At 31.8% G+C, this 12525-nt stretch overlaps 1 protein-coding gene across 1 annotated transcript; it reads right to left on the bottom strand.

Annotated features, from left to right (window-relative positions):
• Window positions 1-5732: 5732 nt before the first annotated feature.
• Window positions 5733-6676, bottom strand: LOC132046464 (histone H1). The gene is made up of 2 exons (XM_059437097.1): window positions 6485-6676; window positions 5733-6372 (listed from the first exon to the last, which is right to left on the bottom strand). Exons 1-2 carry the CDS (start codon window positions 6608-6610, stop codon window positions 5926-5928), a joined length of 573 nt encoding a protein of 190 aa, XP_059293080.1. The 5' UTR covers window positions 6611-6676; the 3' UTR covers window positions 5733-5925.
• Between the last annotated feature and the right edge of the window lie 5849 nt (window positions 6677-12525).

Raw genomic sequence — 12525 nt, 5'->3', positions numbered from 1 at the left:
TATGATTCTCTACTAAAACTAGGGTTTACTATACCATGCTCGCGATAACCCTAGGTCCAAGTCCATGATTATACTATGTATGAATTGTTATAATTCCACCATTGAGTTCTTAATATTTCTTTATGATTATTGAGAATCCGTCCGTAATACATGAAAACCCATATATCTCATTCCATGGGTTCATGCATGCTAGTTTATGATATATTATGCTATTTTCAAGAAAATACTATACATGTTTTACAAGTTCATGCAAGTAAGCTATGATTCATGATATCCATATACAAGCAAGTTATATTCATGAAAACCGTGGACGTGAAGTGCCACTTATTTTACATGTTCAAGTTTTTGGGAGTTGTTTTAATTACCGAGAAGGCTTCGAGATAGCACGAAACTACGTAGCCACCGTAGGATGAGGATCGTTCCACCCATGTCCCTAGGACGATATCTCATAATATTTGATCCTTTCATATTTTATTAAATCTCATGTTCCACCGCAAGGATCGCGGGTGTTACTGTGCGGGACGCAAGCACCGAACCATGTATCGGTTATAAGTTATTGCTCTCCCTACTTATGATATTTTTACTCATACTTTATATTATATATGTATTCATGTTCATACTCATAACCGGTTTCGGTTTCACGTTCGGTTTTATCTTTATTACTTTATGTCCCATGTTATTTCATTCGGTTGCTTTACGTACCAAGTACATTCAATGTGCGCTAACGTCCCCTTTTATTGCCGGGGGCACCGCATTTCACGATGCGGTACGTATTTACGGACGCCGCATCTACTCGATGGGATTTGCTCGTATCGGCTCATTGGTGAGCCCCATCTTGTTCGGGGTTTAGTCGGTTATCTTTATTTTACTAGTCATGCATTTAAAGGTATCTTTGAGAGCCTTGTCCCGGCAAGTACGTTTTCCACAAGATTCATGATTAGAGGTTTCATAGACTAGTCGGTTTAGTTATGTTAGACATGTGAGGTGTTTAGCCATCTTTGGCTCAACTCATGTTATTTCCGCATTTATGATTTAAACAAGTGTTTCATTAAATTATTATGACATCTCATGTTTTATAAAAGCTCATCACGTTCATGCTATATTTCCGCTCATGTATGCCTCATGATGATTCAGCAAGCCATGTGGTTCGCTCGGTCACATGCAGTATGGCACCGAGTGCCGTGTTTCGCCCAGGCCATGGTTCGGGGCGTGACACTTCTATATAGTAGTAAAATGTCAAAAATAACTATGAGTTGTAGTATGAATCGTAGTAAAAAAAAAAAATTGCAGTAATTGAAAATCAAAGCAAAAATTGCACATAAAATTAAAATTTCTTACCTTTTTTTTCTTTTCTATTATTTTGATTCTCAACCTTGTTTGTTACATGAAAATTAGAGAACCAAATTCTATATGTCTTATCTCATTTATTACTTGTATTTTTTGTTAAAATTGAAATTCATTTTTACTAGTCAATTTCATGTTAAATATTTTTTCTATTACTATGTCATTCGTACATATTCAACTATCAGGTTATGTTTGAAATATTTCATTTATAATTATTTAATAAAAGTTAAAGATGTTGTCCCTTCAAGTTCTCAGTAAATTGAGTCACCCATTTATTTCATAGTAATCATGAAAAGCAAGCTTTATGTGTCACAAGCAGGCACCACGAATTCTTTATATAATCTATATATGATAAAGTTAGGCATAGGTATGTTGATGTGGCACCTTTCTATGACTAACATTTATATTTATCTTTTTTCTATATTTTTCTACTTCAATATATTTAATACAATGGAGTAATATGGAAAAGAAGTCTGAAAACAAAAAAAAATAGTAATATTACTCGGTTTGATGTGCCTAATAAAGCCCAGCTAATAAAAGAGGGTTGTGTCCGTTTTCTTTTAAGCTGACCCGCGTAGTAATGCTATACGATTTGCAATTTTCTTTCTCCTTCTTTATTTGTCTTTTTCACCCTTTATTTACTTCAAAAACTTTACCTCCATAACTCACCTATTAAATTTCTAATTTTAATAATATGCATAGCTCTCATGTTCTTCAAGTTTTCATATTCATAAACCCTAAATATTTAATTTAAAAGTTTAAGATACCTTATGGCATTCCTTCATTTTTATCTATATAAATTCATAATTTTTGTTTCATGAGACTCTCTACCCAAGGTTATTTTCCATTTTCATTGTAGTATTATATTTATTCTTTTGTTTGATTTGAAGAAGAAGAAGAAGAAGAAGAAGAAGGCTCTTAAATTGTGATAGGCTCGTGGGAGTGGATATCGATAAGAGCTTGGAAAATTATATATTGATTCCATATTTTTCCTTCTATTTTTTTTAATGATTAAGATCGTAATGATGTGTATATAGTATTATTTTATTCTTTATTTATGTTTTTCCTATGTACCTCTATGATGCCTCCTAAGTTCAGTTTTTATATAAATTTATGATTGTTGTAAGTCTGTAATTTCGTTCCGTTCAAATTTGTAACATGTGGTTTGAAGTATAAAACTGATATTTTTTGTTTTATGAGACTCTACCCACTACATTCATGTTTTTGTTTGACTTGAAGACACAGAAGGCTCTTGAATTGTGATAGGCTCGTGGGAGTGGATATCGATAAGAGCTTGGAAAATTATATATTTATTCCATATTTTTCCTTCTATTTTTTAATGATTAAGGTCGTAATGATGTGTGCATAGTATTATTCTCTTCTTTATTCTTTTCCTATGTGCCTCTATGATGCCCACTAAGTTCAATTTTTTACATGAATTTATGATTGTTGCAAGTCTGTATTTCGTTTCGTTCAAATTAATTAATAACTTGTGGTTTGAAGTATAAAATTCATATTTTTTGTTTCATGAGACTCGACCCATTATAATCATGCTTTTGTTTGACTTGAAGAAGCAGAAGGCTCTTGAGAGTGGATATCGACAAGAGCTTGAAAAGTTATATATTGATTCAATATTTTTCCCTTTTTTTTTCCTGATGATTAAGGTTGTAATGATGTGAGTATTTTATTATTTTCTTCTTTATTTTTTTTTCCTATGTACCACTATGATGCCTCTTAAGTTTAATTTTTATATGGATTTATGATTGTTGTAATTTTACAGTTTCTTTTGGTTCGAATTAGTAATTTATAGTTGGAAGTCTACTAACTACTAATTAAGTTTCAAAATTTATAATTGATTGCTTAAAAGGAATGCAATTTAATGATTGAAAAATATCCTCCATTTGGTGTTTGTTAAGTTTAAGTTTTTAGACGACGACAACAACAACAACATGTCCAATATATTCCTACATGGTGGGTTTTGAAGAGGGTAGAGTGTACGCATATACCCCCTACCTTGGGAGGTAGGAAGACTACCAAAAATATGCATCGCGTGAAAATTGATAAATATAAAGCAACATGGAAGGAGAGAGAATAAAGTAATATTAAAAATTCTATATACATGAAGAAGACCCATGTATGTTTAATTTAAAGATTGATTTTTTTAACTTTGAGAAACGGCGTATTTATATAATTTATTTTAAAGTCATTGTAAATTGCAAGAATAAATATTGATCTAAAGAAGATGATTACATGTGAATTCTTAACGTTTTTTGGCTATGGAATCAATTTTTTCGTCTGCGTATTTATAGAAACAGTAGAGTAGGTGTAATTTTGTTTCTCTTTTGTTATTTTTATATATTTTTTATGTAGGGAGAAACTCCCAATAAATATATAAAAATCTTGACTTAAATGTGCATATTAATTTTACAAATATTGTCCATTTATAAAAGCCAGGCCATTTGGAAGCTTTTGTGGATAACATGTGCAGTCAGACCTCTCTATAATTGACATCCATTATAACAACATTTCACTATAACAACCTAATTTTCTCCGAAATCGATTTTTCATGTTATATTTTACTTCTCTATAACAACATTCTACTTATAACAACATTCTACTTAGCAGTACACTCTTTGTAAAATTGCCTCTCTATGATGGTCATACTTAAATATTGTGTAATAAGATTTTATAAGAAATATATTATTTATAAAAATAAAATCTTAAAATATTTATGGTGATCATCATTAATGTCATGCACATAGTAAATTTTAAGTACGGACATATAAATGAAAAAAATTAAAAGGTTGATGAACAGCCTCAACCTACTGCTACTTGAGGCGAGATAAAAGAGTGTTGTAAGCTCTTCGACAGTCTTCAATGAAAAGATATTGAACCCCCTTTTCCTGAATGTTTGGAGAAAATTATTCGTCAACTCAAGCGTTATATTATCACTAAGAGACTGGAATTTACGAAACAACCTACAATTGTAGAATTCTTACGTCAAACTTGAAATATTTAAATTCTCAATTAATTTAAATACATATGTTCCTTAAATTTTAATTCTTTATCGGTATGGTACAACTAGTTATGAATTTATTAATAATTTATTAGTCTTTTCAATTTTTAATTAATGAGATATTAAAATCAATTGAAATTTTAAAATTAACAAGTATATTGTTTTTATTTATAACATAAAAAGTATAAGAAAAATAATTATTTGCGTACTTTTATTCATAACAGCTAAATGAGATCTAAACATCAAATGCCAGTATACATACATAACAAAGACCTCACTATAGTATGATCAAATTTCCGGACAAATGCTATCATTATAGAGAGGTTTGACTGTAACATGTAATATTGTTTTTTTGTTTGTTTGGTTTAAACATGTAAATATTGCTTTAGGTATGAAAACTGTTAACATATATATAATATTTATTAAATTATTTGTGTCTTTCGCGCGGACTAATTTGCTAGTTTTAAATGTAAAATTAGTCTATAAGTGATATTATGTTATTTCAAAACTTCGAAAACTATATGTGATTGTTAGCTCACACGTATTATTTACCTACCTAAAAATATTAGAGTAATTAGATTACTTTTTTTTTTTTCCTTCAGTTTTTAGGATTAGATGAACTTTGAGTACGTGAATCTCACGACTGATACAAGTGTGAGAACCGACCGTATTTGACTGTCTTTTAATATCATCCTCTGAGGGTCGTTTGGCGCATGGTATAAGCTGAAATATTCCAACACTAATTTTTTATATCATGATAAATTTATATCTTATATCAAACAAAGTATAAAATGCAAACAAAGTATAAAATGCATCCTATCCCAAGAGATGAGATATCCCTTCTTATCCCAATTATACCGAAATTATTTTATACTATCTTTTAAATGGTATAAAATAATATCTATCTACCACACCACCCCTAAGATTTTCACAACAATGAACATCATGTGGGACCGCGGGAAATAAAATATCTAGTGGAGTAGCCTACCGTCCTTTTAGCATTGGATAGTTTGTGAGAAATACACTCTACTTCGTCATCAAATTACAAATACGCCCTCGTGTAAATATGTACCTCCATGTGGAAAATTCCAGACCGTCTTCTTCTCCTAGCCCCTTTGAAACTAGGAAATGTCTAGAAGCGAGCCTGGCATGAAGGTACCATTCATTCCAAGACCACAGAAAAATGGAACATAAAAGGAATTACAAGAAAAACTGGAAAAGACCTAGCCATATAATCATATATCTAATCATTCAATTATAGCAATTAAGTTGATAATCCTTGATCCACCAATGATTATAGCACGCCATTAATGTCCATAACAAGTTCTAATAAACAACGATATTAAAAATATGCAACGAGGAACAAATCATGTTGAAGAAAAAGTTGATTATTAACATAACAAGACCTTAATTACACAGAGATACAAACGTTCATAACCAAACTTCTGCAAACCCAAGAAAGGGAACTTGATCCTACCTACACTACAAACTACACGACTGAAAGTAAAAGCTTCATTTTCATATTCACAGACTAACAACAAAGCAAACCATTATTCCTCCTATATCTAAGCTGCAACTTTTTTGGCCCTTTTAGCAGCAGGTGACTTGATAGATTTGGGCTGCTTTGCCTTTGCAGGAGTAGCCTTCTTCATCCTCTTGGTTCCAACCTTTTTCGATTTCTGTGTAGCTTTTGCTTTCTTTGGAACCTCTGTTTTCTTCGCTGCAGTAGTGGTGGACCTAGTGCTTCTAGGTTTCTTCTTAGGATCGACCTTGGAAAGCTTTTTGGTAGATGCTTTTGTTGTAGTTTCCTTCTTTCCAGCCTCAGATAGCTTGTATGAAGCCTTGATTTTGATAAGCTTTCCCTTTGCTGCAGAATTCTTCAATTGAAGACCTAGAATTTTCCTGAAATTCGCTGGTAATTCATCCTTGTGTTTGTCTTCCATGTATTTTGCAACTGCATATGGACTCGATCCACCTTTCTCGTTTAGAGCCAACAGAGCCTCCTTAATCATCTGCAATATTTCCATTCTCCAATTAGGTATACTAAATAAAGGGAGTAACAACTATTGATTGAATCACCCATATTAAAATGTATAAGTGTATGTAAAAACAGCGATAAAATACCTGAAAGTAAGGAGGATGAGTAACAGTTTTGGCAGATTTAGGCTTCTTAGCTCTAGGTTTTTTCTCCTTAACAGGCTTCTCCGTCTGCTTGACGGCGGGATTCTCAACTTCTCCGGTTGCAGACATCTTCTAAATTCTCACGATCCTCAAAATTAACGTGAATGAATAACAACTCGCTGTGATCATTCTGGAATGCGACCACTTACCCAATTTATAGTGGGGAATGATCCTGGTAAAACAGGTGTCTACGTTTTGATTGGCTAATTTAGGGTGACACGGATTGCTATTTTTCCTAATAATTAATCATGTGAGTACACGTGGATGTAATCTAGACGCTTGTGAATTGGACAGAGCTGTTATTCTTATCTAGAAACAAATACTGGGTGCTGTTTTTTTTCTTTCCATTCACTTTGGCCTGTGGGTGTATTAGGGTGTGTTTTCTATTTAAACTTGGGATTAAACTTTTGAAGCAGACAGTTTGAATCTTGACATGGATCATTTTTGGGGATTGAAGCTAAGGAAATGCTGAATCTAATGTGGCTGGAAATAAGCAAAATGATGGTCATTTGCATGTACTTTGAGGTCATTATTAAGAACCCGTTTGGATTAGCTTAAAAAAGTGGCTTTTTAAGAAGTGCTTAAAAGTATTTTTTAAGTGCTGAAAGTTATTTTATAAATAAGCAGTTACGTGTTTGGATAAAAGTGCTTAAAGGGTTTTTAGAGGTAAGAGTAGTATTGGAATTAACAGAAAATATAAGGGATAAAAGGGTAAAGTTGTTGGTTAAACCAAAATGGCTTTTAAGCCCAAAAACATAAGTTGGGGGTTGAGCAACTTCTTGATTTTGGCTTATTTTAAGCACTTTTTAACTTAATTTAAGCTATTTTCTATTTTACTAAACACCCAAATAAGTTAAAAATGGCTTATAAGCTGGTTTGACCAACTTATAAGCCAATCCAAACCGGCTCTAAATGAATAGATTACAAACAAGCGATAAACTTGTATTACTACAATCTAGTTATAAATCAAAGGCCAAATATACTGTAATAATTAAGATTGTCTAGAATGACAAAGAAAACGCACTGTATAGATAATTAATTAACTGCGTGCACCCTTTGGGGGTAGAAAAAAGCACAAAAAAATCTTAAATCTGAAGAAATTATGCTTACTGAACACATATATAATTACCAACTCTATTAGGCATAAAATTTCCCCATATAATGAATGCCAAAGATGGAAATACGAACCTATACTGTAATATACAATGATATAGATAATTAGTCATAAGAAACAAATGTAGTTACTAGTTAACCAGTTTTATTGAGTTAACTTTGATATTTTCATTCACTTTATGCAGCTAATCTACAAAAATTTATGAATAATCTATTTAAATCAAATTTAGGATGTCGTGATGCTACAAAAGAGGTGCATAGAATGAAGATATTCTGAGGCTATTCTATTTTTTTTTTTTTAAGTGAATTGCAACATATTTCTCTTAAAACATGTTTATTGTATAAGCAAATTTAGGATTTTTAGTTGGTAAGTTCATAATGTAATTGTATTCATTACTATTTTGTGACAGCTTTAACACACACATATATATATATATAGTTCTAGTGGACCCCTTAAACAAGACAAAAAATTAAAAAAAAAATAAAAGTGTAACCAAATATCTAATATTCATGTATTGTCTGCATGAATCCCAAATAATGGGTTTTAAAAATATGGACCAATTATTATTTTCTTTTGATCCATACAATTTCCTCTTTTCTTATATTAGAAGATCTACGAATTTAAGCAGATAAGACATTTATTTGTTATGTTTACTAAAATAAAATACTTAAAATATTTATATTTTAAAATAAGATAGAATTTAATTACTTTTTCATTTTTATTCTTACAATAAATGTGATTAACAATATCGTAAAAAGAAAACATAATATTAAATGGAGATCACAATAATTGAGTTTCCTTAAAAAAACTGCAAAAAGGAAAAAGAGGACATTCATTAAAAAATAGTGGCAAATAGAAAATCATTCACCCAAACATGTAAAATTAATGTAATGATTTGAATACAATTATCCAAATCAAAATTTGATTAAAAAAATAATAAGTATTCTTTAGGTCCAATCTACATACATTAACAATAGAATATTTTACACCTTTAAATTAATCGTAATAGGCAACTTATACTAATCTCAAAGAGAATAGTTTCCTTTTAAACAAGTAAAAAGTATTAATAAATTTTTGCAAATTTTGAATTTGTCAAACACTAATATAATAAAGTTTTGAATACGTTATTATATTAATCGGAAACATAATATATATATTCATAAAAATAGGATATATATATATTATATATATATATATATATATATATTTTTTTTATTTTTATTTTTAATATATATATATATATAGTTCTAGTGGAAACAGTGTAACCAAATATCTTGTATTGTCTGCATGCATCCCAAATAATGGGTTTTAGTAATTGACCAACTTTTGATCCCCGAGCACGAAGTGATAAGACAATTATGCCATTTAGATTAAGTACCTTCAATATTAACAAGAAAAATCACAATAAGAGGGAAAAAGAGGACAATTAGTGGCATATTATTCACCCACGCTATAATAAGTTGTAGAACCTCATATTTACCCTGATTGTAATAGGCCTTATACTAATTAATGTAGATAGTCATTGGTTGGATGGATATATATATATATATATATATATATATATATATTTTTTTTTTAATGATAATAACCTTGTTCCGACATGTGGTGATAAATCCATTTCATGTGTAATAGCTATAGCATACTCGCAAGACAACCTTTAAAACACTCGACATCATAATTTTCCCCCGGTCAAGTGCCAGTCAATTGTTGATATCCATATACAAAAAGAAAAAAAAAATCAACGGCTATAGTGCATGATAAAATAGTTAAGTGGGTAAGCTGTCGCAAATAATTTATTTTTGGGGACCATACCGTAACTCTTGTATAAATATTGGGATCGACGCAAGCTCATAATGGAACATGATCGGTGATGCACCCAACGAGTCAAATGCCGAAACGCCGTGTTTAGTCATCACAATCAAAAAGACGACACCGTTTTGGCACTAATTTTAAGATTGGACAGTGCATAAGCATCTTCTCTGAATCTATCAGCTGGACAAATCGGAAAGAAGGAAAAAAAAAAAAAAAAAAAAAAAGGAAAAGAAAAAAGAAAGAGATAAAAAGACAAGAGAAAGAAGCTTTTGGAATCGAATCTCTGAGCTCTGCATCGCTTGTAATCAATTTTCTTCTCGCTAAGCTCGTTTCTCCCCTCTCCCTCTTGTAAGCTTTAGTTTCCAAAGGCGTTTCCAATTTCATGTTTCGGTTGTTTGATCTCTTCTATTTCCTAGCTAATTGAACTGCATTTTTGTTACTTATTTGCTCTGACTCTGTCTTTCGATCTTATTTTGTGTATTTCATTTGATCTATGTTTTTTTGTTTTTTAGCTTGTTGTACATCAGTTAGAAACAGTTATTTTTCTGAAATGTGGATTTAAGAGGTTGAAGGGGTGTGGTTGACCTCAAGGACTAGGTTGTTTGAGCTGTCAAGTGGCTGTGTTTATTGATTTGATTAGATTTACACTTTTTACATATAGTGATACAGTGAAGTTTCTTGGTTAAATGAGCTAATTTATTCTCTTGCTATATATTGCTCTCCTCCCACTGCTTGTTGAACCTAAGTGTTTGCTAAATCGTGCTCTTGTATAGTAGAGGCTAGGCTTTGCTTTATTCTAGAACTCAACTCAGTCTTCACGAGAATGATGTAATAAATGAAAATGGAACTCATAAAATTAAAATTGATAAAATGAAGGAATGATATGAGGGGTACTATGCAATAAAAAGATGCTTAACTAAGTAAAAGACAAGTTGTATAGAATGATGAGAACAATATGTTACATGGAAGTGAATATTGAGCCTGATGGCTGAACATATCTAAAACATGAATGTCACAAAATTTTAAGATGGATGTGTAATCATGAGATATCGGACAAGTTCCATATGTGAGGGTGCAAGTAGTACACGTGGAGGATGTAATAAGAGAAAGTCACCTAAGATAGATTTGACCATGTTCTATGTAGACCTTTGTGGACACATCTAAAGGTGTGATAGTATGAGAATTAGCACTGCTAAACAATGATGTGGTAGACCTAAAATTAAGTGGAGAAAATGTGTCTAGGGCGACCTATAATGTCAATCAGTGCGAATTTAATAAGGACAGAACACAATTGAAAGAAAGGGGATTCATATAGGTAATCCAGACCAGTTGGGATTAAGGTATACTTATTGGTCTCATTCTTACCTTACTTACGATTTTTACCATGAATTATTTGGTATCTCACATTTATGAAATGAATTATTTTTAAGCAAAGTTGTATTGGAATGATTTAGTACCTAATAAACTGGAATGGTCATAGCTTATTCAACATATCTGTCCTATGATAGAATTTTTTTTGGGAAAGAGTGATAGAATATAGACTTTTAGGGACTTCAGAAGGGTGTCAGAGAACCAATTTTGTTTATGCTGGGTACATCTACAACATATGCTATATTTTTGCTAAGAAGGTTGATGAAAATTAATAAGAAGAGGAAGAATGATCTTGACCTGATGTTAGAGTACATGGATCGAACTCTCTGGATTCAGTCTTGCTTCACTGGAGTGGAGCTCCACTATTCAACAAAGAGAAAGGAAGATGCGCTAATTCGGTTAGAGGACAGAGGGATTCGATTCACAGCCTATACCGCTTTTGACCATTGACCTAGAAATAGCAAATAATGAAGTGTCAGGAAAAGTCTGTTGCTGGACGTGTTGGAGAATTAAAGGATTCTTACCAGATCATGCCAAATATGATATGTATAGGGGAGTCATCACAATTGTGAGAGCAGTAGGAGGAGATATAGGAATTTGTCGTAACTAGCTGCAATTTGTTTTTTATTGAGGCATAGTTGTTATTATTGTTGGCTATAGAGGATAATGTAGCCAAACTCAGCTTTGTTGAATGAGGAATAATTGCTTATTATTATATTTACAACAGGTAACTTCATTTTCCCCTTAGTAATAATCTGTGAGTGATATTATCATACTAGAAAAGCATGCGAGTTCTGTTTGTCCTTCTTACCTAGTAAGAGATGTAAAAAGAGAGAAAACTAGCTTTGGGTTGGGAAACCTGTGTTTGCTTCCTTGGTTTCTTTGCATAAAACTCAATCAACTTGTGTTAACCTCAAATATATGAATACTCTGTAACTCAATCAACTTGTGTTAACCTCAAATATATGAATACTCTATATCCATTCCACTCCACTCAAGTCTATTTCATTCCGATAATATATTATTTACCCTCGGGGTTCGAACCTGCCACAAAAAGCTTGTTATTTATGTGTAGAAGGGTAGAGGGGTTAGCCCTTCTATTGTAGCAAAAAAAGGGTAGTGGGGTGAGCCCACTATATATCGAGTTTCAATCTGTGTGCCATTGGTCCTTCACCGTCTCGGGGATTTCTCGGTTAAAAATAATAATTTGCCTTCTTAAGGCAAATTATGAATTCTGGAAATTTCAACACTTAGCCGTACACTAATAACTAAGTTAATCTCAATTTGAATGGATCTTTTGTTTTCATTTCGTTCTATCCCTAGCTAAGAGCCTGTTTGGATGGGCTTATTTTAAGCAGCTTATAAGCTGCAAACAGTTTATAAGTTAAAAAAAAATAAGTTGGGGTAGCCCAACTTATTTTTTTTTGGCTTATAAGCTGTTTTCAGCTTATAAGCTGCTTTAGATAAGCTAAGTCAAACGGACCCAATTATTTTTTTGAGCTTATTTTAAGCACAAAATGACTTTAAGCTGGCCAGCCAAACACTCAAAAAGCTGAAAACAGCTTATAAGCAACTTATAAGCCAATCCGAACGGGCTCTAAGTCGCCTATAGAGTTGGGAATTAGAATTAATAGCAAGTAACATTAAATAGATAAAGTGGATAGAAACTTAACATTAAAAGTGCACG

Source organism: Lycium ferocissimum, chromosome 2 (genome assembly GCF_029784015.1).
Source record: "Lycium ferocissimum isolate CSIRO_LF1 chromosome 2, AGI_CSIRO_Lferr_CH_V1, whole genome shotgun sequence".
Classification (NCBI taxonomy): domain Eukaryota; kingdom Viridiplantae; phylum Streptophyta; class Magnoliopsida; order Solanales; family Solanaceae; genus Lycium; species Lycium ferocissimum.
This window is presented reverse-complemented; position numbering and strand designations above follow the sequence as displayed.

Excerpts from the sequence above, each read along its gene's own strand:
- LOC132046464 (XM_059437097.1), bottom strand. The coding sequence starts at position 6,610 with ATGTCTGCAACCGGAGAAGTTGAGAATCCCGCCGTCAAGCAGACGGAG. Across the intron at positions 6,373-6,484 it reads CTCATCCTCCTTACTTTCAG|ATGATTAAGGAGGCTCTGTT; the intron begins GTATTTTATCGC and ends GAAATATTGCAG.